The sequence below is a fragment of the Aristolochia californica genome, unplaced genomic scaffold (assembly GCF_029961685.1).
Source record: "Aristolochia californica isolate CCGP_79_NKW_82.1479 unplaced genomic scaffold, dmAriCali1.0.hap1 SCAF_7, whole genome shotgun sequence".
Taxonomy (NCBI): domain Eukaryota; kingdom Viridiplantae; phylum Streptophyta; class Magnoliopsida; order Piperales; family Aristolochiaceae; genus Aristolochia; species Aristolochia californica.
In genome coordinates this window covers 39,290,044-39,317,305 of record NW_027182268.1, presented here as the reverse complement: position 1 = coordinate 39,317,305, position 27,262 = coordinate 39,290,044, and the positions used below count along the sequence as shown (strand labels likewise).

Sequence of the window (27,262 nt, the reverse complement as noted above, 5' to 3'; positions counted from 1 at the left end):
AAACTTTGTCCTAATTTACATTTTAACCCCTTTCCCCACCCCACCTTTCTGCTTCGCAGGAGAATTCTGACTTTTCATTGATTGAATCAGCTAATCTGACCTGCACAGCCTGTTATTTCCCCTGCTGACCCGAATAAAATATTAAATATAATTAAATCCGATTGGTCTGTCTGTCTGTCTGATCTTTAGATATTATAAGGCAGGGTCCCACTTAGACTGACCAGTGCGTGTCGCTCGTGCCCTCTGTGCCTCAAGAACACGACGAACGGGACGGAATATTTTTGCCGAGGCCGTTCTCCGTCTCCGTCCTCGGCAAAATCATTGAGATCGGATGGTGGAGGCAGATGAGGAAGTTAAAGTTTGATAATTCGAAGAAGTCCTTTTCGGCAGAGAGCCGATCAGAAAGTCTTCAGGCATTAAATACGAAAGCTAGAACAGCCTGGTCACTAATGGCTCCCTCCTTTCGATTGAATGCTTTCCCTTTCATCATCCACCTTTCTCCTTCTGCGAATGTCGCAAACACACTCAGCCCTGTAAATCCTCCTTACTTCCGTCGCTGCACTCGCCGCCGTTGCCATCAGAGCTCCTTTTTCCGTCTCGCCAAATTCTCTCGGTCGACATTGTTGATTGCACGGAAGACGAAGAACTCGTAAACGCAAGGCAGCCTGGATTGCCGCGTGGAAGAACGGCCGGAACAAAGGACCGGTTTTCGTTTTCTCGTTCTCAACTCTCGTGGTCGAGGACCCGAAGTTCCGGTTACTTGTTAGTTCAAAAGGCGTGTTGGAAATTACTGAAGTAGGCGTGACGGCTCTAGAAAGTATCTCCCAACAGAAACAAGGTTCCGGCCTTCCCGATAAGGTCTGCCACGTGTCAACCGCTGAGCGAGAAAAGCGAGCGGAGGTCTGAAACAAAAGAAGGGTAGGCGCACGTGTCTGCTTTCTCACTGCGTCAGTCTGGAGCGGCTCAGCATCATTCCCTTACAAATACCGTTATCTGATCTAATAATTTCTGAAATGCCACTGAAAAAGGCCAAAAGGCTCGGCACCTTTTCACGAGCTAAGGGACCCACTTGTGCACTTTTATACCAAATTCCTCCACCAAGCTACTCGAATCCGGATTTCTGGCCTTAGGGTTTTCTTGCCACTGCCAGCAACTTCCTACCCGCGTTTTCAGTGAATCTCCTGTAGAAGAAGTCTAGCCGAAACTCTTTTACTTTAGCGGATTCTCTCGATTTTGCCGGTATCTTTTCTCTCATGCTTTTTTGGTCTTCAGGGCAGTTTGATTTTTGTCTGAAATGAGTTTTTTTGTTTAATTTTCACTATCTGGAGCTTGTATGTGTCGATTCGGATGTGAAGTTTGAACTTGAGGATTTTTTGGCTTTGAAATTGAGAATTGTTTTAGCATATGACCTGCTTTTTTTTCCTTTTTTTTCGGTGAGAATCGGCTTACTGTATTAAAGTATCTTGGAAACGGTGAAAAGTTGCACTTTTATGTTAATCATGTTGAGTCTGATGTGAATCATGATATGACGTACCTTAAATTACGCATATTGATTTCAATAATTTGTGACTATAAAGAGAATTTTTTAGTAATTATCCCTAGTGTTGAAATATATCTATCTATCTGCTTGGTTAGGAAAAATACATTTTGCACAATTTTTTATGATCTTTTTAAATTTCCGACTAGAATTTTGGATATAACAATTGTGAGCATCAGGGAAAAACGTTGAACGTCTGGTACATGCTTGTGTTCTGTATTTTACTTTCTTTTTTTAATGGCTGTGTTCAGTGAAGTTTTTTTTTTTTTTTGACTGAAAGCGTAGATCGGCCAGTTCGGTTCTTGTTCTGAAACTCAAATTCACTTCAACTTCCACCTCAATATTTGTTTTGTTCCTTTGTTTTTTGTATGAACATGTGTCTTCTTGGTCATAAATTTATTAAAGGAGCTTCGCATGATCTGTTTGACAAATAAAAAATGTAGTTTTTAGTTAGCTTTGGATTAAGAAACGCTTAATTTGCCTGACTTTGTCTGAGGATTCTTTTAGTTGTAGTTTTCTGGAGCACTTTGTTTCGATATCTCAAATGGCAACAAGAACCATGACATGGCAAAAGATTCTTGATTATTTGAAAGCAAAGTGCTCAGTAGATTCCGTGCTATGACTCAAGACCTCTGAAACCATGTAGTGTTATTTCTACATTAAAGGTGGGAGGAAATAGAGGTCATTTTCAGTCCAATATTTTTTTGCGTCTTAGCTTCTTAGCCATACTTTTCCTCCTCTTCAATATGAATTGTGGGTTATTAAAAAAATAAAATGAAATAAACAGGCTGCCAAAGAATGACTTAACAATTTTAGCAAGAACTGTTCCCTTTGTAATGATACATGACTTTTGCTGGAAGCTTCAATTTTTGTCTATTCTGTTGCTATCGGTTTTTTCCATTCTCACTGTAGCATATATTGAAGCAAAACTAGTGTGGCACATGTTTCCAAAATGTGTGAAAATCTTGTGTTTTTTTCTTGTATATTTATCATCTATGTAGGTAACCAACCCATTTCTAGGTTTTTCTGTTTGGATTGATAGAGTAATACTGATGGTGCTTCAGATTGTCATGAGTTGTCACTTAATGGTATATATTTTCCCAAGAGCTTATTTGTTAAAGTATTTTTTGAAGGTTGTGTGCGTATTCTCTAGCTAAAGATTTGGAGGCTGAAAGAGAAACATGGGACTCCTTTGTGACTTTTGTAGAGAGCAAAGGTCTATGATATACTGCAGACCTGATGCTGCATGCTTATGTCTTTCATGTGACCGTAATGTTCACTCTGCAAATGCACTTTCTAAGCGCCATTCAAGAACCCTTATCTGTGACAGATGCAATTCACAGCCTGCAGCAGTTAGATGCATTGAGGAGAAGGTATCACTTTGCCAAAACTGTGATTGGAATGGACATGGTGGGTCCGCCTTGGCGTCAGGGCATAAGAAGCACGCAATTAACTGTTACTCAGGCTGCCCATCTGCTGCAGAACTTTCTAGGATATGGTCTTTCTTTCTTGACTTCCCTTCAATCTCAGATTCAAGTTGTGAGCAGGGCATGGGTTTGATGACCATTGATGAGAACAGCATCAATAATTGTTGGGTCTCTAGAGAAAACAGTGATGCAGTGAACCTGGATACCAAGGACAAGATGCATGAAGTGGAAACTGCAGGTAAAGATGATATTTGGATGGGATCCTCATCAATGTCTGCATTGGATCCAATGTCATTCTGCATGGATCAGCCAGCTAGATCAGTGGAATCAGCTATGCCAAAGGCAAGTATATTACAATAGATACTAAGAAGGTATTATCTGGAAGGTTTCATTAGTTATGGGTGCAATACTTGCCATTTAACAATTTCTAGTGGCTTTCATGTGGGTTTCTCTACATAGGATTGTGTATATTGCCTTTAAACATTTTTACATGTTTAAATTTACAGAAAAACTTGCTTCTGAGCAGCAATTGTGAAACTGCATGAGTTCAATATTGCAAATTACTGCTGGAGTCTGCACTTTCTGGATTGAGTTGTGATTGAATAATTCTATTCTAGTTTGGCATATAAGTTTGTAAATTGTGTAATGTTGAAAATGTTGCTTTTGTGATCTTTGTGCAGCTCAATTATCCTGGAGCTAAAGGCCTTGGAAATTCTGATGGCAATGACATGTATGAAGATTTTGATGTGGCTGATGTTGATTTGAACTTTGATAACTATGAAGAACTCTTTGCTATGGATCAAAATTCAGGACAGTTTCTAGAGGATTCTGGAATGGATGGTCTTTTTGCAACGAAGGAAATGTCTGCAACTGATTCATATTGTCAGGGAGAATTTCTTCTGGAGGTTTCTTCTCTACTAATGCCTTCTTTAAGTTTTATAATATTCTGCACCTAACATGTGTTATCCATATAATGTAACTTGTTCATCATTATTGACTGTTCGCAGTTTTGTTAGTTGGCTGTGGTAATGATTTTTTTTTTAATTAAAATGGCTGTGGTAATGATAATTTCCTTTATCCAAGTTTCTGAGGGAATAGAAGGTCAAATGATGTTCTTCAATTTGAAAGAGCTAATGATGTTTGTCAATTCAGTAACCATGTTGATTGAACCTGCAAATCTCAGACTGCTGTATCTTGTTCAAAACTAGCTTTATTCATATCGCATGCTTGACATATTTATCAAGGCAAATTGTGTATTTTTAATAAATTGTATGCACACTATACATGATGATAATGTTTCAAGCCAGATTGTAAGGCCTGGGAGTGAGATTCTCCAATGATGAGTCCCTCAGAGGTAATGGCAATGACACAGTGGAACACCTTCTCTATGCTCCCTCACTTTCAGTATCTTGAGTGCTTTGTTGCAGAAGTTCAGAAGTCTTATGTTCTGTCTTCTTTCTTGGATGAGCCAGCCCTCCTAAAATCAAGAGAATTATTAATGGGATTAATGGAGTTGGAAGAGTAAGAAACTAGTTATAGTAACTAGATCTAGTGTTGTGGCAGAGTACAAGGCAATGGCTCACATAGTTAATGAGCTTATGTGGGTAAGCTTATCCTTATTGAGTTTGAATTTTCCGTTCCTGAGCCTATGGCTACGAAGTGTGACAATCAGGTTAGCAACTAACCCAGTATTCCACGAAAGAACTAAACACATAGAGGTTGATTTTCATATCATTAGTGATGTTGTCATGCAAGGGAAAGTGATCACCCCTTATGTAAAATCCTCAAAGTAACTTGGAGATGTGTCCACAATATCCCTTGGAAGATGTGAACACCTGGTATTTTGTGACAAGCTAAGACTTTTTGACATTTACTCTGCGGTTTGAGGGAAAGTGTCAGATTACTAGTACAAAAGTATTTTGGTCATTTCATCCTCTCATATGAATGCCATATGTTTCCAGCAAGTTAGACTACTTATAATGTATTTATATTTCAATTCTCATTGAATTCTGATGTGTATTGAGTGAGATATAAGGGTTTTTATACTTAGGGGCATTATTGTCTTTTTACTGTAAATCTAGGACTCGAATTTTGAGCCTAATGCCTATGCAGCACACTGCTGCTGCTTCTCCAACTCTCTTCGTCTCAATTTTCTCTCTTTCTTCCTCTTTAATTCTCTCAAGTTTGTTACTCTTCATGAGTCATGTCAGACTCCTCTATATTTACTTCTTCAACAATCATCATACCGTATTTACTCTCAACAAGTACCCAGATTTTATCCTCTCATAGTGATTTGAGCATAAGGCAACTTTAGTAAATCTGTTTTCCATTAGCTGCAGGTTTCTCTATCCTTTCCTGGAATAATGAGTTCCCTTGGTGAACACGACTAAGTGAACCTTGAGCTGAAGTGGGTTTATTACTTTTGTCTATATCTTTTATGAAAGCTCTTCAGTTACTCTTCCACTTTGCTCGGTGGAAAATATGTGCATGATGTTAAGTTGTAGAGCCTAATTAACACCTTACGCCTTACGCAGATTGTTGTGTCGCTGATTGACCTTCGCGGTAAGGTCGCTGTGGGGATTGGCCTCCTGACGGTTTGGGGGCGGAGCCCTGAAAGGTCCACGATATATTGACTGTTGTTTCATTAAGTGTAATTTGGGGATTTCACACTTGTATTGCGGTTGCCCTAGTTTTCTCTTTATATGGGGGGTACTGTTGTTAGAGTCTTATCATCGAGGAGGATCATCAGTTGCGGTTGAGAGAGGTTAGAGAAAAACATGAGTGTGTGCGATTTCTCTTGTAAATTATTTCATCTTCATAGTAGATTACTACAGCGGCAATAGACAAGACGTAGTCTCACCTTGAGGCGAACCTGTATAAATTTTGTGTTCTTCATGCCTGTTTTCTTTTCTTCTTCTGCAATTATTATTGCTCACGTTAGTATTGAATTAGGGTGTCTAATTCCTAACACATAAGTGGGTGGCAGGAGAAGCTAAGAACTTTGAGATGTATCTGTAAGCCTATAAGGACATTGGAATTCTGAGGTTAATTGTTTGAGGGTCATAGTGCCCTTGTAATGATGCTGATCAGTCAGCTCTCTTCTGCAAATTGAGATGGTTAATGATGGCTATTCAGTTCAAAATGTGGGAGTATGTGGGGAATCGTACCTTCAATCTATTGTAGTCTAATATCTATTTGCTGAAGCTTGTTTGAACCCTGGACTTCAAATCTCAAATGTAGAAATGTGGTCATCAAGCCAAATTTAACTGGGTTTCAGTAAAAAGGAGGATACAACTCTCTTAATATCTAATTTCTCTTTTTTTTTAGAAAATTATATGGTTCATGCATTTACATGGTGCCAGATAAAAACATGTATTTCATGTGGTACATTGGCTATGGTGCCTAAAAACTAGTACTGATCACACTTGAAGATTATTGTGGTTACGCCGATCTTTCTGCTTTCCTTATGGCTTTTATACAAACTGTTTCTCAGTTAATGCAAAAGATTACATTTTTTTTAAATGAATGCAAAAGATTACATTGATAAAAGACTAAATTTTTTATCATGTTTTTTTCTTCCTGTAGGTACCATCAAGTGGACAAGTGAAACCAGTGCAACCAGCATCCAGCAATGTAGTTTCTGCTGATTCAGGGATGTCAAATCCAGGGACCAAAAGTGACCCCACCTTCTGCTTTCCAGCAGGGCAAGCTCGTTCAAGTCTCTCACTTTCTTTCTCTGGCGTGACTGGTGAAAGTAGTGCTGGGGATTATCAAGATTGTGGGGTGTCATCTAGGGCAATGATGGGTGAACCGCCATGGTATCCAAGTGGTGGCCCTGAGAACTCACTTGCAACAGCAAATAGGGACAGTGCAGTGATGCGGTATAAGGAAAAGAAGAAGATTCGCATGTAAGCTGTCAAGAATGCTATCCTACTCTGATGAGATGCTTGACTTCACTTTCAATTTTTTTTAAATAACCTCTGGAACCTATCCTCATTCCTTGGGTAAGGGCCTTAATGCTGAGTTGCATTCTGTTTCTTTGGGTTGGGTCTCCCTTAAGAATGCCAGTGCTTTCCTTTGGGTATATACCATGATGAATTTAATATCAACTATGATGCATTCGTGTTTGAAAATGCTATCAGATCATCACCAAATAATAGTGTTTTGGATGGAAGGAGTCATGAGAAACTTACAATGATGAGTGCTGAAGGAATTCACATACATAGTGTGATTGTGTCCTCCCAAGGCAATATTGAGTGAGACTGATCTGTTAAGACTAGGGGTCTCTTGGGTTTTAAGTCTGGTAATAGGCCTCTTCAAGAAGCTAGTTATTTTGAGATGGAACTGGCCTTGACTTATCGTGGTGTTAGAGCTTGGTCCAAGTCCAGTCTGTACCTATCTATGTAATCTTCATCTTAGGCCCTCATGTACTTTTTTTCATTAGGCCTGAAGGTGATTAGTGTTTGTCGGTGAAGTCCCATGTCTCTTATAGCTCTGGGTTCTCTAAGGTCTATAAGTTGCATATAAAGCTTCCTAAGGTAGCTAGATATTTGGGGAGAGAAGCAGGGCAAACTTAAGAATTACAAATCCGTCACATTTGCCTATAAATGCATGTTTGCTTGTTCAGACGCACAATAACGCGTATGAAGCTAAACCTATTCAAGAAATGTTGCAAAATATTTCAATTAGATTACTGTTTTAAGTATTTCCTCATGTTTACTTTAACAATAGGAAGTTTTTTTTTCACATTATAGTGACTGACCCTAAAATTGCTTGATTTAGGTTTGAGAAGAAAATAAGGTATGCTTCAAGAAAGGCAAGAGCTGATGTGAGGCGGCGTGTGAAGGGGAGGTTTGTGAAGGCTGGTGATGCCTATGACTATGATCCACTGAGCGAAACAAGAAGCTACTGAGGATAACAGTCTCAACTGTAACCTCCATCGTGAAAGGCCTGGGTGGATAAAGAAGACATTAAACAAAGATGGCTAAAATTTCTGAAGGAAAAAGACGTACTCTTCTCTACTCCAGTTTCAAATCTGGTGTTAATATGAGAACTCGTCCTAGGAGTACAGGTTGGTTTCTGAAGCCAGGATATAAACAACCCCTGGTGAAGCTCACTTTTGGGACATTTCTGATGATGATCAATTTGCAACCAAATCTGGAAATATCAAAGTACTAAGATATGGGGATTAAACCAGCCATTCGATCGGAGGTTGCATCTGCCATTTAAAAGAAAAAGCGTCAAGTCTTCTCAGCATGTGGATGATCGCGTATGCTGGTGCACCCTCTTTCCTTTTTCTTTTCAGTTTTGGTCAATCTGAGAATTCAGCTAAGATGCGTGATACACAGCAATGAACCTTGCAGTTGGATGAAAAGAAAGGATCTTTCCTTTCATTTTGCATGTTTATATTAAAAAAATTTCCCTCATGTATGTAGCTTTGGATGAAAATCCGTGATGTAGTAATAATTATGTAAAAAAGCTGTAAAGACTGCAGTTTAGAAAAGTTGCTCATAGCTGCAACAATAAGTCTCTTGTTCCATGATATTATATGTATTGAACTGTATCAATGATCATAATGTTGGGATCTTGTTAACCCATCCTCTCAGGGCTTTGTCGCCCAATTTCTTCTTTCTCAACAGAGCCCTTGTTACAACAGATATTGGGAAATCTTTACTCTACCAGTACCAGCTACTAGCATTTAAGGTTTCAAGTTGGCGCAACTGTATTTTTCGATTTCTTTCTTGATTAAAGCATGGGCTTTTGCATCTCTACCATCTCATATAAATCCTCCATTCTGTTCCACCATTTTGACTGCCTATGGAACAGATCGTGGCCCCTTTGCATCTCGGCCATCTCGTATAAATCCTCCATTTCGTTCTACCATCTCAGCCATTTCATATAAATCCTCCTTTTCGTTCTATCATAATGTTGGCAGCACTCACTTCTTTCTTCCGCCAGTCGGAGTTTAAACCTTCCATAAACCCTAACCTGGCATTGCAACAGTCGGCTCCGCAAGTACTTCCAAGGTCTCGTGAATAATTTTGTACGCCTTTCTCGGTTAAACCTTCGATTGGAGTACTTCAGATAATCATTCTGGACAAAATGACGACTGCGTGGAGTTTGATCCATCTAAAAGATTTTCTGGCATCGCTACACAATGTAGAACCGCGCCGATACTGAAACGGGTAATAACTTTTGACTATCCAGTTCCTACTGCTTCCCCTTCATTTATGACCAACAGTCTTAGCGCTGATGTTGCTATCGGGCCGAGTCGAACCTCAAGATGTAGTATGCATCGTTTTTTTTTTTCTGAACTGGCACTGGAATGGGAAATCTCGACCACGCTCGTCTGACCGAGATTTTTTCCAAAAAAAGCAGTTGTGATGAGATCAGAAAGGAAATACAGGCACTTGGTCCTCCATTAGATCATGAAGTAATCAAGTCAGTGCTCTGGAATCTTCGTGAAAAACCCCAAGTTGCTCAGAGATTCTTTGATTGGGTTTTGGAGACTGATGGTGAGAAGTTAAGTTCTAAGTCCTATAATATGATGCTAGGCCTTTTGACCAGTAAAGGGTACGTGGAAGAGTTCTGGGATTTGGTTGATAAAATGAGTAATAAAAGACATGTGATGAAGATTGAAACATATATTGAGGTCTTGAGGCGATTTTACAAAAGGAAAATGCTTAAGGAAGCAGTTTATTTGTATGATTTTATGATGAGTGGCCCAAACAAACCACCATTACAAGATTCATTGTTCCTCTTGAAGAAAATAGTGGTAAGTAATGACCTAGATATGGACTTATTTTCTAGAGTTATTCAGATTTTTACCACTGATGGGAATCACTTGACTAAGCAGAATTTTGACTCAGTTCTGAAATCATTAACTAGTGCAGGTAAATTGGGTGAGAGCAATAAAATTTTGGAGGCCATGGAAGAAGGTTGTTTTCTACCTGATTCGACTGTATATGGTCAAGTTGTCTCAGGACTTTACAAGACTGGAAAGTTTGATGAAGCTGCTCAGTTTCTAGATAATTTTGAAAAACCTGGTGAAAGTACAGATTTGAAACCCTGGGTGTCTTTAATAGATGGACTTTGTGCAGCCAGTGAAATTGATAAGGCGATACACTGGTTTGATACCTTGGTAGATAAAAGGCGTGTGGAAATTGGTGGATCTGCTCTTTTTTTTTTGAAATGTGGATCTGCTTTTGAGATATTGATAAATGGCTTTTGTCGTTTGCATGGACCACAAGATGCTTACAATCTTTTAGTGAAAATGGTTAAAGAAAAGCAATTAAAACCTTGGCATTCAATATACAAAATCATGATAGACAGGCTACTAAACGAGGGGAAACTTAAAGATGCCAAGGGCCTTATTGGGTTGATGAGAACTAATGGCTTCCCTCCTTTTGTGGATCCTTTTATTGGCAATATTTTGAAACATGGTAAGGGAAAAGATGCTATTAATTTTTTAAAAGCCATGACCATCAAGAGGTGCTCCTCTATGTCTGTTTTTCTCCGTGTATTTAAAGGTCTTTTGGATGAGGGAAGACATAATGTGGCGCATGATTTGTTATCTATTTCTCCTGGATATATCCGGAGTCATGTTGATGTTTTAGATCTATTTGCTTCTTTGAGGGTAAACACATGCTCATGTTGATGTTTTAGATCTATTTGCTTCTTTGAGGGTAAACACAGATGCTATGCCAGCTATTGCCTAGACCATCTATACAGTGATGAGTTTTCTTTCCATGAGGAAATGTTGTATTTGGCATCTCTTCTCAAGTTATGACCTAGTGTTAATCTCCATTGTTTTGCGTCTAAACCTTGGCATAAATGCGAGCCGTGATTGAGGTTGTTTGAGCAACTCTGTTAATCACATTATTAAATTTCATTTTCATTTTCTCTTTTACTCCTGGCATAAATGCGAGCCGTGATTGAGGTTGTTTGAGCAACTCTGTTAATCACATTATTAAATTTCATTTTCATTTTCTCTTCTACTCCCACATGTTTATTTTTTAGTCGAATATGATATCATTCTATCATCTTCTCATCTTGACTTTTAGCTATAACCTTTATTTTTTTCCTTATATTTTTTTGTATCCCCACTTCTTCTTTTTTATCTGCAAGGGAGCATCTGGACAGGAATTAAAATTTGACAAAGAGTGTTTATATTTATCATCTGCAAATGGCATTTTGATGTCATCTCTTCCAATTTCTGAAAGTGAATACTATTTTTGTATTTATTTAGAAACGTTTAGTCAATTCTGGACTTCTGTGGAATGTTGTTGTTAGGCAAGGGCTCTAATGGTAAAAATATTTTAGCAGCAGCTATTTGCTTGAATGCATTTGTGGCCTTTTTTCTTGATTTGTTAAGCTGATCGTGTAATTTTTAAGCTAGTAACTGGTATAGACTTAAGACCTAGAATGGGAGATCCTATGTCTGATTAAAATGAAAGGAAAGCTAAACTTGTTTGTGTTCCCTCATTCCGAGAAGGAACAGAACTTTTTCTCATGTGTTGACATGTTGGAATTCTTTTCCTCTTAGAACAGATTTCCAGTGACCTCTAATCTTTCAGCATTTAATGGAAACACATACCTACGTGGAAAATTATGCCTATAAAATGAAGTGATTTTCAGCCAGGGTTTTTCAGGTCGGAGAAGCCAGAAAACCTAATGCTGGAAAATTATTGTTCTTTGAGTTCTTTCTCTTTCTCTATCCTGATCTTCCCCCTCGTCACAGTGCTCTCATCTCCTCCAATGTTCTTGTCATCATCTTTCCCATTGACCTTGGACTAGTGAGGACTTGCCAATTCTTCTCTTCTTTCTACTTCCCTCTGCTTCTTAAACTTTCTTTTAATTTTGTATTCTCTTGTTCATTCTAAGAATTTCTCCTGGAGTGCTCCTCATTCTCTAACTTACAGCCATATACTCTCAACTGGAAAATGTTGTTTCTTTGCTCCTTTTTTTCTTGTATAGTCACCCTGGTTCTTTCCTGAGATTGGAGAGTGGTTGATTTACTTCCTGGAAGAGATAATGGAGTTTGTTCAAACTTATTCATGGATATTAACAGGTAAAGGAACCTGCAATCAAGAGTTTGCTCTTACATTCCAACTATATATTCATGTATAAGTATAACAAAGATTTTGAGTCCCTTTTTTCCTGAAATAATGTATCTCTATTGGACACATGCTGAGACTATCTTTGCTGGTTTAATTTGCTCATTTATGAAATTTTGGGTTATCCTTTAGCTTAATTATTTAGTCATATCAGGTTGATTATTAAATTTTGGGTTCTCCTTTAGCAGGTTGATTATTTTGGATTCTCATTTTGTTTTCTTTTATTTGTCTTTATTATTTTAGTGTTATGTGTTGCTAGTGTTTGTTCCATTAGATATTTGATATCTGTGTCTCACACCTTAAAGATTGATGTTTCAGTATCATCTGAGAGATGGCAATTGGTGTCAATTTTTATGAATGAGTTGGTGTGAAAGTATTCTAGGTAGCAAGTTGAGGACACCTTCACATAAAAAATTCATGGGGTCCAATTGTTTTTTTGTGCTGGAGATCGTTTGATGCTTAAACTGTTCAGTATGATCATGAATGCATCCATAGCCTTTTGATGCAAATTCAGTTACATTTTTATCAAGGACAGATAGGAAGCTAATAATTTCCGATTCAGAAGGTCTTGTTGATTAGAGAAAGCAGCAAACTCACTTAGATATTAGATCATGGCTGTCATGCTCACGTTGTCATTGGCATGATGAATAGTAACTAATGGATAGTAAAATGGTTTATTTTCTTTGGCATTTTTTTTTTTTTTTTGAATTTTTTGCACTTTTATTTATGCTCTGCACAAACTCTGTTGGCTACGTTAAAGTGTAGCATAGGTGCAAAGTTATTAAACTAACACTGCGGTTACAGTGGAAAAGAATTAGTCGGTTGATCTCTTTAAGGGATTAATCAATGTATTTGTTCCATTTAAAAAATTAATGTACTAAACATATTGCTTATATATAAGGTTATTAATTGTCATTTCTTTCAATTTTTTTAAACTTATTTACTCTCTTGTTTGTTACCATGATTTATTATGCTAAAATTTATTATTTTACTGTGGTGTAACAGCATTCTGCATAAAGTACACAAAATGAAAGTTTGATTATACTCTCACATTACTTAATCTGCTTCTCCAGCGTTTACTTTCATTTCTATTATCTCGTTATCATTTTTGTACTGACTCTTTATTCTAAGATCAAGCACCTTATCCCAAATAGTTGGTTCTTCTACTCTTGTTTTATCACTAATCATATGACTGATCATTAATATTATTTACTCGTTGATGTATAGAGGACAAATTTTTTTATTTTTTTTTAAATGATGTTGAATTTTATTAGGAGTGTTCAAACAAACAGATTACAAGAGGGGAAGTTTTCTCTCATATAAATTCTTTTTTTTTTTAAATGATGTTGAATTTTATTAAGAGTGTTTAAACGAACAGATTACAAGAGGGGAAGTTTTCCCAAACAATGAGAGATTGTTGGGAGGTTCCGAATTTTGCCAATTTATTAGCCAAAGAATTGGCTGATCTAGGAATGAGATTCCAATTACAATGAATGGATGACACAATGTCAGTAATACAATCAGTGATTGGCCAGTGGTGCCAAGAGGGGGAGCTATCTTTTGAACACCAACTGATGACAGTCTTTTAGTTTTCTTCGACAAACAGTTTGCCATAAAGCCGCACTTTAAAGATTTGGAGGCCGAATAGAAGAGCACTCATTTTAGCAGTATTTGAATCAGCAATACCCACCGGCCCAGCACATGATAGAATTGGGTCTCCACTGCTGTCTCTGAAAACACCACCAGCTCCAGCCGGCCCAGGGTAGCCTCAGGCACTGCCATCAAAATTGAGTTTGATGCAGTCGTAAGGGGGAGGATCCCAGCTGGCCATAACTGGATTCCTACAGGGGCCCTGCCATATGCACGATCAAATCCCAATTTTCCCAAAGGAGGACAAATTCATTTTGTCTATTATTCTATTTGGCTATTTTAACAATGTCCATTATATTTCTGATGGAGGTTGGGTTGATGCTTAAATACTCTCAAGTGTGACATATGCAATTCTTATTCTACTTTCTACACTGAACATATCATTATTTCTGATGACATCACTCATGTGGTGAGGTGCATCAGGGCTTCGTTCTAGTAGAGCAAGAATTTGAAATGCCAAAGTTGCTGTGTTACTCTTGTGCAGTTTTCGTTTAGCTATTTTTGCAAGTTCTCTTTTTAGGAGCAGATTGACTGCATGTATGTGGCTCTGATTGGCAATAGTGAGGTACAGAACTAGATGAACTTGTTGTCATTGCCAAACCAGGGAAATCTTTTAAAAAATCTTTCAACAACCTCTGCAAGTCCGAATATTTGACAGAAAAAATAATCTTATTGTATAAGAGTGTAGGATGAATAAATGTTGACTTCCAATCTTTATATCTTTTAGAGGGATTTTCAGGTAGAGCTAAAGCCCCGGTCTGCATCAAGAAGACAGAATACTAACGTGGTGTATTATGTATATCAGGTATGAAAAGGATAAACATCATATGCTTACCAAAAGGACTGCACTTAACAGCAATATGAAATGAATCATGCCATTTCTTGTCTACATTGCTGCAGATTGGACTCTGAATGCTTCAAGAGTACACTTATTACAAGGCTGTGGCCGTTTTCGCTATATCGTGGTCTTCATCACGAATCTTAAATGAGACTAATTCCTTCAGATTTGCTTCATCACTGTTGCGGCCACATGAAGTGCTGTCTATCCAAGGTTTGCTCTTGTTTCCTAGTTTTTCATTTTTTTTTTTTGTTAGATTAACAGTATTGCTTATCCTTTTAATTCTCGTTATAAGCTAATGTATACCATCCAATAATCCCTAATATAGAATTGGATTGCATTCTCTAGGAGCAGATGCAAGATTCGAGGAAGCCACCTGTGTGATTCATAAATCTAACGTACAAAGTCATCAACCAACCTTCCCAAGATTTTTTGTTTTTTTCTCTCGGGCAGCCCACAGTGGCTCCACCGACCCTCCACTTGGCACTACGCGGAACTTCCAGACCAGACTCGGAACACGTGGACACCACCACTCTCACACGTGTCCCGCCATGCCCCGAACGTTGGAAGCAGACAAGTTCAGAGTTGAGCTGCTTTTTTTCGAATACGACTCGCTGACGTTCGACTACGCCCACGTGTAAATCTCTAGAGGCTTCTAACCATAGACAGCCACGTGTACTTTTAGTATTGAAGTCACGTGATTTTCACATTCAAAAATTGAATTTTTTATGTTTTTTTTTGGGTTTTTTAGTTAAGTACTTAGTTAATGGTGCAACGCATCTGGACTCTGGCGTCTGGAGGCGAATCAGGCGGAGAGGCTCCTCCGTGTTGGGAGAACTGTCACTTTCTAACAGCCGCAGGGGCCATCATTGTTAATGGGCCCCACCGACAAGAGGCAGTGGCGTCTTAAATAATTCTTCACTTCTATTTATAGTTAGGCTCCGATTAAAGAACCCGTTTTAACTTTCCTCTTTGTTTTCTGCCTCGTTTAAGTATCAACCGGGAAAAGAGGAGCCAAATGCATGCACCGAGTGGGTTTTAACTTTTGCTCTCCAAGTGTAGGACGGAGCACGTGAATCACAGGCTGCTCGTACATGTAAAAATTGTACCCAATTCTGTGAAGTAGAAAATGACAGGTCGAGAAAAAGAGTCACTCATTCTTACTACCGAGTTAACCCGGGCAAAAAAGGAAAAGGTACCTCACCTAACGTCTAACGTAGAAGATGAGCTTTCTTCCACAGAGTCGATAACTTTATATCCGTAACAACTTCCAAAGCCAATTCCTTTTTTTGTGTGTGTTTTGATGTTAAAGAAAGAGTGGTGACTGGTGAGACTCTCGATCATGGACATCTCTTTCCTGCTTTCAACTTGACCAAAAACACAAACACGAGATTGATAGAAGGAAGCAACACAGGCAAAATACGTAATCCTCTTAATTCGCATTAGCATTATTTGTGGTGAGACGACTTCACCAACCACAGCTCACTAAAAGCTAGCATCCAGCCAAACTCTCTCCACCTCGTTCCGTAACCGTTGGTTCACGGATTCATCAGAATCTGAAACTGACGTGAAGACCATGTGTCACCTTGATATACACATCCACCATAAGCTTTAAAGCTTTTTGACGTGCTCTGCGAGACACGTGGGAGTCCTTCCTCCCCAGCTCAGGCCCACCGTTTCGTTCTTACTCTTCTGCTTGCTCGACACGTCTATGCGAACCACCCTTATGCTCGTTACTAGAGGGGGACCCCTCTCCCATCTTTTTTCTCTCTCTCTCTCTCTCTCCTACCCAATGGATGCACATGCAGACATTTTATATGAGTTTTTTTTTTTTTTTTATAGAGAAAATGTCTCTCAATTGGAGAGACGCGGAGAGACAATAATTGGACACTTGTCTTGGATGACTACTTTGGGGCCTCCAAGTGCCACCATTTTGTTGCCCTTAATACAATTTTTATATTATTCATTTAATTAATAATATAATTCTAATTAATCAATTATTTGGCTCTTATGTTTGAAATGCGGGTTGTATTAATATTTAAATTAATATAAAACCTTGCTTTGAAAATAATTAAAATTAATTAATTAATTAAATTGAAAGCTCCGATCTTACATGTTACCAACTTAATTGCCCTTTCTACTTTGGACTACAATACAAACCACACTTGCAAAAAATTAAAAATATACGTGAAGGAACCAAGGACTGTCACTTCGATCCCTCGACCCTTGGACCTTATCGCTCACTTATTAGTCTGATGATAAGTGGGCCCGGCTACGACATCGTCCGGTCCAATTTGATGATCTTTGGGTTTGAAATTTGGGAATTAGGAACTCATTTAGACAGTTACATTTCTAGAGAGAGAGAGAAAGAGGGTGGAGTAGAGCTAACCTGGGTTAAGTAACTGTGGTTGTTGGCTTTGAGAGGAAAGCGGTTGCCTATAAAAAGAGGGTGGGGGGATGATGGGTTGCACAGGTGCTCGATCGAGAATCCAGCCAGATCGTCTTCTTCGTTTACTACCTTTCGTTTCTGGTAAGCGATCACTAGCACTCTTTTGTTGTTCATGGAACCCTCTTGTTATTTACCAATTTTATGCGTTTCGATTGTTGGAGAAGTCGGTAATTGTCGAACGGATTGTTATATCTTGTCATTTATTTCAGTTGTTCCGTCCAATCTTCTTCCTTTCTGTAATTGTTTTACCGTGTACCTGTTTGTTAGCTCAATCGAATTTTGAAATCCTTTTGTGTTCTTCGAGGCTTTTGAAATTTCCCTTTTGAGGAACTTCTGTTCGTTTCAATTTTGTTTTTCTCTTCGTTTTCCTTTTTTTTTTTTTTAATTTAAGAATTTCGAAACACTTTTTTGTTTCATGAATTTCTACTCTTGACGTTTCTGGTTATCCTCTTGTATATGCAAATAGATGTTTTCATTCTCTTCCATCCAACTCCTTCAACCCGAGTTTTCGTTTTTTGTTTTCATTTCAACGAACTGTCCATAAGTCTCTTTTGGAAAATTGACATATTTTTTTGCCAACTGTTTATCTTGCAGACAAATTTGTTTAACATCTGCTGGAGAAGTGCATAAAGGCTGCGTGACTGCTTAACAAAACCAACTGAAAAGGTGAGCAAAAGACAGTTTTGCTGTTGCCGCATATGATTTTTTTTTCATTTAATACTCCTATTGGAAAAGCTCAAAACTATTAAATTGCTTAATGTCTCTTTCTTCTGTGCGGATTTTTGTAGCTATTTGTTATTAAACAGGGCGGAGCAGAGTGCCTTCCTTCCGAGTTTAACTCAAACATCAAGGAGATTCGTTTGAACACTTTCACGACCGTTAAATCAGTTTAACGCTGCTCTTAATCCACTCGGTTGTTCTATATTTTCCATTGAAATTTTTGTCATACCCAGAAGCACCCACCCATGGGGCTCTCCAGCCTCCCGGCTCCATCAGAGGGCGTTCTTTCCGTCGTCCTGGTTAACACGGCCCTCTCCATCGCTATATTCAAAGAGATTGTCCGCTCGATCCTCCACGTAATTGGGATCCGCTCCTCTCAGTCGCCGGACGCAAGTGAGTCCCCACCAGATTCGTTTGAGCTATCCCCTCTGGTCGACGAGCTGCAGTGCCGAGTCCCGGCGATCCGGTTCGGTTCGTTCTATCGGTGCCCAAGCGAGCACGACTGCTCGGTCTGCCTGATTCAATTCGATCCGGATTCGGAGATAAACCGGCTGCCGTGCGGGCATTTCTTCCACAAGACCTGCTTGGAGAAGTGGCTAGGCTATTGGAACGTCACCTGTCCTCTCTGCCGGACCTCCCTATTGCCGCCAGGCGACGAGGCCGCCTCCCCTTGGTTCTGAAATCATTCACGATTTTGCCATCTCATTCTCGTGTACAGTGTACAGGCGTGCTTCATAGTTTACAATACGGTGTGTGTCTGTGAGTGTTGGAAGATGTAGCCAGCATGTGTCTTCCATACACAGTACGTCTTTTTCCTATTCTTTTCTTTTTCTGGGTTTTGATGGTGACGGGTTTTGGGAAGCAAATCAAGTGACATTTCTGTACAAATTTAGCTGAATTTTCTCTCAGTTTCCTGATTGCGACGATCAGATATCCAAACGAAACGATGGCCGATTGGCCGTCAAGAGTGAGCCATCAATTCATGTCCAGCGACTCGATAAATGCTCGCTTTTGTCTTATGTTGCTTGGACACATTAAAAAAAAAAAACAGAAGAGAATCTGATACCGTGTTGTATCAGAGGCTAAAACAGCTGTTGAGTCCTTGCATCTCTTTAAATGTAGTAGCAACCAATTCAATAAAACAGAGGTTTTTTAATATATTTAATAATTTTAGGATAAGTTTTAGATATTAGGGTAGAAATGGGCAGTCTTGGTGTTAGAGTGGTTCTTTCCACTCTTATCTTGGATAAGTGTGTAATTTTTTTTTAACCTAATAGGTTGAATCCCGTGGGGAACGGTAGAGAAATGGGCAAGGCTGGTGTTAGAGTGAGTGTTAGAGTCGTTTCGTCCATTCTTTATCATGGATAAGTATGTAATTTTTTTTAAACTAATAGGTTGAATCCCGTGGGGAACGGTAGAGAAATGGGCAAGGCTGGTGTTAGAGTGGCTCCATCGAGTTTTATCTTGGATAAGTGTGTTGAGGCCTTGCATCTCTTTAAACGTAGTAGTAACTAATTCAATGTAACAGAGGTTTATTAATATGATTAATTATTTTTAGGATAAGTTTTAGATATTAAGGTATCGTATTAGTTAGGCGTTTGACAATAGTATCAGAATTGGGCATGTCACGTTCGAATCCCTAGGGAGTACTAGAGAAATGGGCAGTGTTGGTGTTAGAATGATTCCGTCCACTCTTATCTTGGATAAGTGTGTAATTTTTTTTTACCCTAATTGGCCGGTTTTTTAGACGCTTGAGGAAGGCTATTTTCTCTGTTTTTTGAGTTTTACTTTTTCTACATCAACATTTAATAGAAAAATCAAGTTTCATAAGTACATATCATTTTAAGTGAAGTTTCAAAGAATATAAAATAAACATTATTGAATATATCAATTCAATGAAGCTTTGTGGGTTCTTCCCCCATCTGGCTTTGTATTTTCTACCTTCCATTAGATGGCTTGCTCTTGTGCTCCAACTTGCTTTCCGGGTTATCTTCCTCAATGATCTCCCTCGTCTTCTTCCCTTCTCTAACCTTCTTTGCCAGTTTGCTTTCAATATCCGTCATAGGCTTTTTTTCCGTCTTCTTTACTCTTCCATTGTCTCTTTTTCTGTCTACATGAGTAGCAAGTATTTTGCTCTTCCCTGTCCTCTCCTTATATGCCTCGATGGGTTCCTCTCTGACTGTCTCGGGCCCAGTACCGCTTCTTGTTTGTTCGAGGAAGAGTACTTGTACGAGCGTTCTTAATGGCAGTCTCTCGTTCCTTACGGCGTGCATGCACGCAGCGTTAGACAGTTTCCGGCAATCTAAAATCTGGCAGAGTCGCTTCTTCTCGGGCTTGCTCAGGTCCTGGTGCTCCTTTATTTTATTGAACACACGAAATGATGAAAAGACAACCAACCGTTAGCAACTGAAGAACAGAGTTGAAAATTTTCCCATCGTGATTTTACCTTGAGAAAAATGTCAATTGCCTTGTAAAGCTCGTCGTGCTGTGGCCTGGCATATTCTGGAACGGATTCTGCTAGAGCTGCAATCTTCGATGCGGGAATGTTTGCATCTCGAGCCACCACTTGCAGATACTGATCTATAAGCTTCGCCACTTTGTATATTGATCTTATCGAATCACCATTTTCCATGGAGGAATTTCGAGAAAATTGGATCAAGAAGTGATCTAGTATCGTCCCAACTAAATCCACATCATACAAATGGGGTTCCGAGGTTGAGTATGAAGGAACAAGCAGATCGTTGACTGTAGTTTCATCCAGCTGCCGGGCTGACCGTTTTATAAGCTCAGCTTTTGTAGACGGCGAAGACCCCACAAGGTTAGCCACCTTAAGAAGCCTCAACAAGAAACCACTGGAAATGGACAGCCGGTCGGAAGGGATCAAGCTAACAATTGATTCCAGAATGCGACGGTGCTTGCTCTTGGCATCGTCGGTTCGTTCAACGGAGGTCTCTGTGGCCCAACCATTTGATGAGCGGGGCAGCCATCTGGAGGCATACACATGCAGAGCTTCGCCAATGAGAGCGCTGGGCAGCTGCTGTGTCGATCGCACCGCCGTGATCACGCTCCGGAAGAGTTCTATGTCGAGGTCGGAAACGTCCTCAGTCCACCAGTCTTTAGGGACCGATCGGTGAGGTCGCTGATCGTACTCTGGCCTCGTGTACGTATACGACCATATAACCTACAAATCAAAATCAATTCGGAAGATGATTTTACAAGTTTAGAACCCCGTCCCTTGACCATGTAATCAAAATCAATTGGGAGAAAGGGTAACCTTTGAAGGGTGAGCAAGGATCTTCTCGACGATGGATTCAATGCACCTAGCAACAATGCCGAGTTTTTCAGACCACTCGGAAAACTTTGTTGTACTCTGCAGAGTATGAATCGAGTCTTTCCAACCCTGGAGGATACAGGAGTTGAAGAAGGTTTCGAGTTTGAGAACAAAATTACCCCTCTCTGTGGATTCAGTCATTCTGAGGAACTTGGAGGCACAGATTGCAGGCACGAAATTGTGAGCACTTAAATTGATGGTGATTCCATAGCAGAACTTGGCACAGAGCTCAAAGGCTTCTTCACCTCCCGGAATGTTGTGAAGTTTTACGGCACCTCCTTCCGAATCATCACAGAGCCGCTGTAAGAGACCACACTTGGGAAGAAGGGGGAACTACAATAAGAATTAACAGAAGATCAAATTCAAGAACAACACAACACAACTAATCAAGTTGGAAGTATTGAGAAAAGACTATTTAGCGGGATGACAACAGAACCGAGGAAGGGTCGAAGCAGGAACCCCTAGCTTTAAATAATAATTTTTTTGATTGAATTAAATATATCATGTTCTTTCGTGATTCAGATTCTGCAAATTGTTCTTCCAATAATGTTAAATACTGAAGGGAGAGAGTACCTTATGGAGCAAATACGTGATGCTGTTAATTTGTATTGTGAGATCACTTGGCACATCAGACGACACAGACCTGCCGATAGACAACGGAGTTTAATCTGATACGAATTCAAACAGACAGTAATTTCAATCAATATTTAAGACTACCCATCAGCTACTACCTTGTGGCTTTCACCGTATAAAAACTATCTGGTATCGTTCCCAGTTTCATGTGCTTCATCTTGGCTTTTTGGATCCCTCTCTTTGAAACTGTCATCACAGATTTCTCTTGCTTTCACAACCTCAAGGCCACCTGAAATTAACGAAGAAACTTCCTCCTTGAATTCATGCGTCGTTTCGTTGAAGGACCTAAAGGCGTAATTGGGATTTCAATCTGTAAGAAAATAGTCACGCTTTTATTCAACTGTTTTTCACCGCTTCTGCTGCACTACTTCTCGATATAAAGCTTCCAATCGCAGATAATATTATAGCAAGAAGAAACTGACGACTTGAGGTTGATAACTTGATATGAAATTGACTAAAACTGAAACAATGGAGCTTCAGTAGTCATCTTGGATGCCCACAAGCCAGACGTCACGACTCACCAAGAGAAGAAAGAAACTAAAGAAAGCAAAAAGGAAAAGCGGAGGGCCCAACGCCCTCATCTCAATCTGCCAACCAGTACACGCCGAAAAAGATTTCGCGAAGAATCCGCGACTCAGATTTTTTCTCATGGGACCATTTACTGAATTTTGGATTCTCCGCAAAATTATGACATTTCCTTAGCTACAGAAAGATTTTGGGGAAAAAAAAAACTCATTCCGTCGAGGAGTCAACAACGAGTTTTGACCAGAGCTTCGCAGAAATTCTTCACCAAGAATGCGGCGAGAGGATTTTGATTTCCATCTGTGGATGAAAAGATGGGTCTTTCATGCCTGTCGTAAGACAATTATGGCTTTCGATGTATTTAAGTCCAATCATACTTTGCGCGATAAGAACAAATTGCTCTCGTTTTGTGACCCAATTGAACAATCGAGGAGGGCAAAGGGGGAAGTAGCAAGAACAGCCACTTGCACTACACAAATCAAAATCAAACAGGCTCTCGATTTCCTCCACTTCACTGTCGAGGATATTTTATTATCCCTGTTTTACTTGGCATGCCTCATGTCGAGCATATCTTAACATTCTCAGTCGATAATGTCTCCCAGTCCAACGCTGGTTTTCACTGTTTTTTCATCCGTGGGCATCATTATAGTTTCGTTTCAGATGCTAAGGATGCATACACTGCAAGCCAAAAATGGCGAGTACATTCTAGACTCTGATATAGTGGGCATTGGAATTATAGCTTTCAAACGAATCTCGAAAGATTCAAACTACGCGTGAAGTAGAAAAAGATGGATGATAATTCAAATGAAAATGGATATAGAAATGTTAGATATGATTGCAAATTTCGAGCGAAAATAAGAAACTGAAGGTAATGAAATAGTATAGTACTCATATTCCTCTTTATCTAACGAAGAGAACAGTAAGCACAAGGATTATCGCTAATTCGGAAGTTTCTTAGCTTTAATCCTATTGTTCTAAATGAGAAGAAAAAGCAGGCAATTCCTCAATCGGAGAGCTTTTCCTCCTTTCTCGAAGAAATTAGCCTAAGATGCATGGATGTAGAGTAGTGCATAAGAGATCGTTTGAAATTTTCTCATGCTGAAATGACGTAAGAATTTCTTACCTGATTCCCTGCCGATGCTTTCGATCCATACCACAACGAAACTTGGAAATTCTTCCGTATTCTTCTTTTTATCGGTCGCCGGAGCTCGCCAAGAACAGAAAAATCTGATTGCATGTGAAAGAGAGGAGATGAAGAGAAGCCGTGCAGATTGCAGGGTATCGGCGTCTCAGAGAGACTGTTGTGCTGGACATTTAAACGGGTCCGACTGTCTGAAAGAGGAAGACACGTGTTAAAATAATATTGAGAGGCTCCACGTTTTTGAGATATGCCTACTTTCTTTACTGAATAAACGAAAAGGCGCTTTTTGATTCTCTTTGTTTCGGACGAGTTTTATGTAATCTTATGTGCTTCTGCGCGGTTAGCGATCTGAGAGAAAAGGGAAAATCTGATAACGAAGAGGAAAGGTTCTCGGACGTAAAAGTGAAAATGAGAGCTCATCTTGAAGTTAAAAAGAAGCTTTATGGTGTAGTGGGTGGCGGCTGTAGACGGAGATCAAAGTGTTGGGTGTTGTGCGAGTTTAATGGTTGCTTCTTTAATCCATGGGACCGGATTCTGTAATGTTTTTTACTTCCGAATTTATGTCGATTTACCGACTCGTTTATGGCTTGGATCATCTGATTTTGGATTTTCTTGAATGTCATTCACCCTTGTCTTTCCATCGCTTTACTGCTACTGGCATTGGAGGGAATAGATTTCGACGAACACCTTTTCGTTCAGTGAGGCATTTTAACAAACAGGTATCGGGTTCTAATTGTGGTATGCAGCTTAACACCATAATAGGATGGGACAAAACTCCAATGGTTCTGTAATGGCCATTCGGAACTCTGATGGTCGATGGAGACTCCACTATATCTTGTGCTTGCTGGGTAGCAGACGAGGACCCATGACTAAATGCTCCCTTGTTCTTCCTTTTGTCTGTTTCATTTCTCTTTTGATAAATTTAGGAAAATGATCATACACCTGCTATGGTGGAAGAAATAAGAATCCATTAAATTTGTCTGCCCAGGAGTTACTCTGGAGGGAAAATGAGAGAGGATCACTTTGGCTCTTCTGAACTACACGGTACAGATTCAACAAAAAAAAAAAGAAAAAAAGAAAAAAAAAGTGTAATGCAAGGGGAAGAATATGATTAGTGGATTGACAGAAAGGAATGGGGGCCATCAGCTTTGCATTTGGTGGTCTATGATTGAAGGAGAGCATTCAGAAGAGTAGAGTGGGGAAGGAGGGAGGAAATAGAAAGATCCCCTGTAGATACCCATGATGCTTCTCCCCACTAACTCACAGGGTATATTCTCTCTGTCTTTCAAGCAGAGTCTAGGAAGCTTTCCCATCTTTCTTCTTGCGTGTCTCTGATCAGATGGGACTCGTCTCCCACTCCATCATCCCCTGTCACTTTATTCCCCCACAGAATTCTTTTCCTACTTTGACACAGATGACATTGGAATCACGATCAGGGGGGTCCAGATCATTGAGGAGGCCAGCCACAGACGATGGACTTCCGTCCCCTCTCCAATCTTCTCTCCGTCGTTCTCTTCTCCCTTCCCCTCTCTCTCTTTCTCACTGTCCGATATTTTTAAGCAATTCTGATCTCTTTCCAGTCGCCCCAGTTTGTAAAGAATCCTGGTAAAACTTCCGAAGCAATCAGAGGAGAATATAATTACAGATATACTACGTCCACCCTGAAAAGGCAGTTTTTCTGCACTGACAAAACGCCGGTGGTATTCTTGTAGACTAAATCACACACACGAGAATCCTTTTGCCACCTGATTGCCGGAATAACTGAGTTGGCAGGGATTTTATGCCGGTGAAAAGACACTTCGAGCAGGAGGACATTTCGGCAGCAAGGAATGGGTATAGTCAAGGCGCACTCGATCACAAGGCGGCTGAGCATGCAATGAGTAGGTACCCTCGGAGGACTTCAGAGAGACAGGTTGAATTCGACGCCATTAAGGATGAAAAGGTAAGCTCAAGGCCGTCAGTCTCCATACCTGGTATCTGCTGTCGTATTCTCGTATCAAAAGCAAATTATCGTTTTTACGTCTTCCTGGTTTTGTAAATAGAATCTATGATTCAATAGAGAAAAAAGGGGTTTTTGTCACCTGCTTTGAGGGTTTACGATTAAGCCATGCAAATCGATGTAACAACTCTAAAAGCTTACAGCTAATGGGATTGTCCAAGCTTATAATGGTGCTTATGTTAGAAGATTTGTTTGATGGTTCCAGGTTAAAGGAGAAATGAACCAAATAATACATGATTAGTGGGGATTATTGAAGTTTTAGAGCAACTCGTGCATGTCATTGATGGAACGCCTCTCCTACGTAATTGTCCGTCATCACTAAAAGTTTGATTTTATTGAAGAATTATAGATAATCCATTATATTTTAAAGGGAAATTTATTAAATTAACGATTTTAAATGAAATATTTATCAAAATAACTAACTTACAAACTTAATTTTAAAAATACCCAACTTTGACTGGTTAATAACCCAAGTGTAAAATCTAACATGACACGTCAACTTTGACCACCACGTATTGCCATGTCATCACGTCACGCCATCACTGAATGAGTTTATGCCATGTCATCCATCACATCATCAAAATGTCATGTCAGTGTCCACATAGCTATGCCATGCCACCATGATTTTTTTTCTTTATTATTGATTTAAGTTCTTTTATAATTAAAAAAATTTAAATTAATTTTAGGTTTTGAAAATTGTATTTTTTGGTACAAGTTTCATCACCTTTAATTTATTATAATAAAATATTAATATTATCTATTAATTATTTTTAAATATTTTCCCTAATATAATTAAATAATTTAATTATCTATTTAAGATATTTTTAATTTTAAAAATATTTTAGCTTTTAAAAATCTTATTTTTTAAATAGATTAGAAAAATATTTTATAAAATAAATCAATAATAATTTGAAAAATAAATATTTTGTCAAATAGATTTGAAAATTAAAATATTTGTTACAATTTTTTAAAAATTATAAAATATCTTAAATCGATAATGAAAGTGTTAATTACATTAACAAATATTTAGAAAATAATTATTTAAATTTAATATTTTTTATATTGCAAAAGAAACATTTACCAAAAAATAAAAAATATAAAACTTAAAATTAATTTTTTAAAATAATTTAAATCAATAATGAAAGGAAAATGGGAGAAAAAAGTTATTCTAATTTGGCATGTTAAATCAATAATTAATTTTGTCGTGTTCATGGTTCTTTTAGTAAATGGCAAATATTTGCTTCAATTCTTCTTTTCCTAAAAAATTAGAGAAATAAAAAATAAGTTCCAATTACTCAAATAGAAAATGATTAAAAAAGTATTAAACAAAGAGCAAATACAAGAAAATTGGTCAAAGAAAAAAAAAATTCCTTGGCTATAATAGCACAAATAGTCTCTAGTTCACTTCCATTTACGAGTCATTATTCATAATGACGCAGCAGCAGGAAATTAAACGGCCCTACTCATATGAAACTGTATGCATTAAATTAGAACTTCTACCATCATTTACATAATATATGGTGATTTAACCTTAATTAACACAGAAAAGAGGAAATGTTCGTAATAAATTCTGGAGAAGACGATATATTATTTGTACTAGCTGATGACAGATTCAGAGGCACCCGCACAGCCTAACCAAACTCAGTTCTTCCACGTATCCAACGTCAAGGGAAGAAGGTCAAGAAAGCTGATCCACCTCCGTCCCATTGTCGTGATCCGCAGGAAACTTTTTGGCCAGTTCGGGATGTCCGGAGCCAACGGAGCCTTCACGGGAGGGCAAGGAATTCCGATGGTGGCGACACCTGAAAGATCCGGCATGTATCGTCGGCGAGCACAGGCAGTTCCCTTTCGCGGTTGGCAGCTTGTTTGAAGATAGCGATGTCGTGATAGTTATGGGTG

At 38.9% G+C, this 27,262-nt stretch overlaps 4 protein-coding genes and 1 long non-coding RNA gene across 8 annotated transcripts; 4 read left to right on the top strand and 1 right to left on the bottom strand.

Annotated features, from left to right (window-relative positions):
- Positions 1-1,085: 1,085 nt before the first annotated feature.
- Positions 1,086-15,212, top strand: LOC137936088 (zinc finger protein CONSTANS-LIKE 9-like). Of its 3 annotated transcripts, none has more exons than XR_011109510.1 (8): positions 1,086-1,239; positions 2,671-3,306; positions 3,645-3,869; positions 6,550-6,872; positions 7,747-8,241; positions 14,470-14,535; positions 14,631-14,781; positions 14,917-15,212. XR_011109510.1 is itself a non-coding variant. In XM_068780631.1 (5 exons), the coding sequence occupies exons 2-5, from the start codon at positions 2,719-2,721 to the stop codon at positions 7,874-7,876; spliced, it is 1,266 nt and encodes a 421-aa protein (XP_068636732.1). In that variant the 5' UTR covers positions 1,086-1,239; positions 2,671-2,718; the 3' UTR covers positions 7,877-8,578. The 3 variants fall into 3 exon arrangements, 1 of the variants encoding a protein (XP_068636732.1); XR_011109511.1 differs by having other exon boundaries at positions 14,458-14,535; XM_068780631.1 differs by lacking the exons at positions 14,470-14,535; positions 14,631-14,781; positions 14,917-15,212 and having other exon boundaries at positions 7,747-8,578.
- Positions 9,758-12,451, top strand: LOC137937450 (pentatricopeptide repeat-containing protein At3g02490, mitochondrial-like). Its single transcript, XM_068782509.1, has 3 exons — positions 9,758-10,600; positions 11,941-12,034; positions 12,324-12,451. The coding sequence occupies exons 1-3, from the start codon at positions 9,758-9,760 to the stop codon at positions 12,449-12,451; spliced, it is 1,065 nt and encodes a 354-aa protein (XP_068638610.1).
- Positions 15,213-17,043: 1,831 nt separating the features above from the next.
- LOC137936647 (uncharacterized) lies at positions 17,044-17,981 on the top strand. Its single transcript, XR_011109558.1, has 3 exons — positions 17,044-17,098; positions 17,612-17,683; positions 17,806-17,981. It is a non-coding gene; the product is annotated as an uncharacterized lncRNA (long non-coding RNA).
- Position 17,982: 1 nt separating this feature from the next.
- LOC137937449 (probable E3 ubiquitin-protein ligase XERICO) lies at positions 17,983-18,417 on the top strand. Its single transcript, XM_068782508.1, has one exon. The coding sequence runs from the start codon at positions 17,983-17,985 to the stop codon at positions 18,415-18,417; it is 435 nt and encodes a 144-aa protein (XP_068638609.1).
- A 1,098-nt stretch (positions 18,418-19,515) lies between these two features.
- Positions 19,516-23,494, bottom strand: LOC137936644 (BTB/POZ domain-containing protein At5g47800-like). Of its 2 annotated transcripts, XM_068781447.1 has the most exons (6): positions 23,347-23,494; positions 21,800-22,011; positions 21,642-21,711; positions 21,012-21,401; positions 20,184-20,918; positions 19,516-20,091 (listed from the first exon to the last, which is right to left on the bottom strand). In XM_068781447.1, the coding sequence occupies exons 2-6, from the start codon at positions 21,892-21,894 to the stop codon at positions 19,675-19,677; spliced, it is 1,707 nt and encodes a 568-aa protein (XP_068637548.1). In that variant the 5' UTR covers positions 21,895-22,011; positions 23,347-23,494; the 3' UTR covers positions 19,516-19,674. The 2 variants fall into 2 exon arrangements, with proteins under 2 accessions (XP_068637548.1, XP_068637549.1); XM_068781448.1 differs by lacking the exon at positions 23,347-23,494 and having other exon boundaries at positions 21,800-22,061.
- Between the last annotated feature and the right edge of the window lie 3,768 nt (positions 23,495-27,262).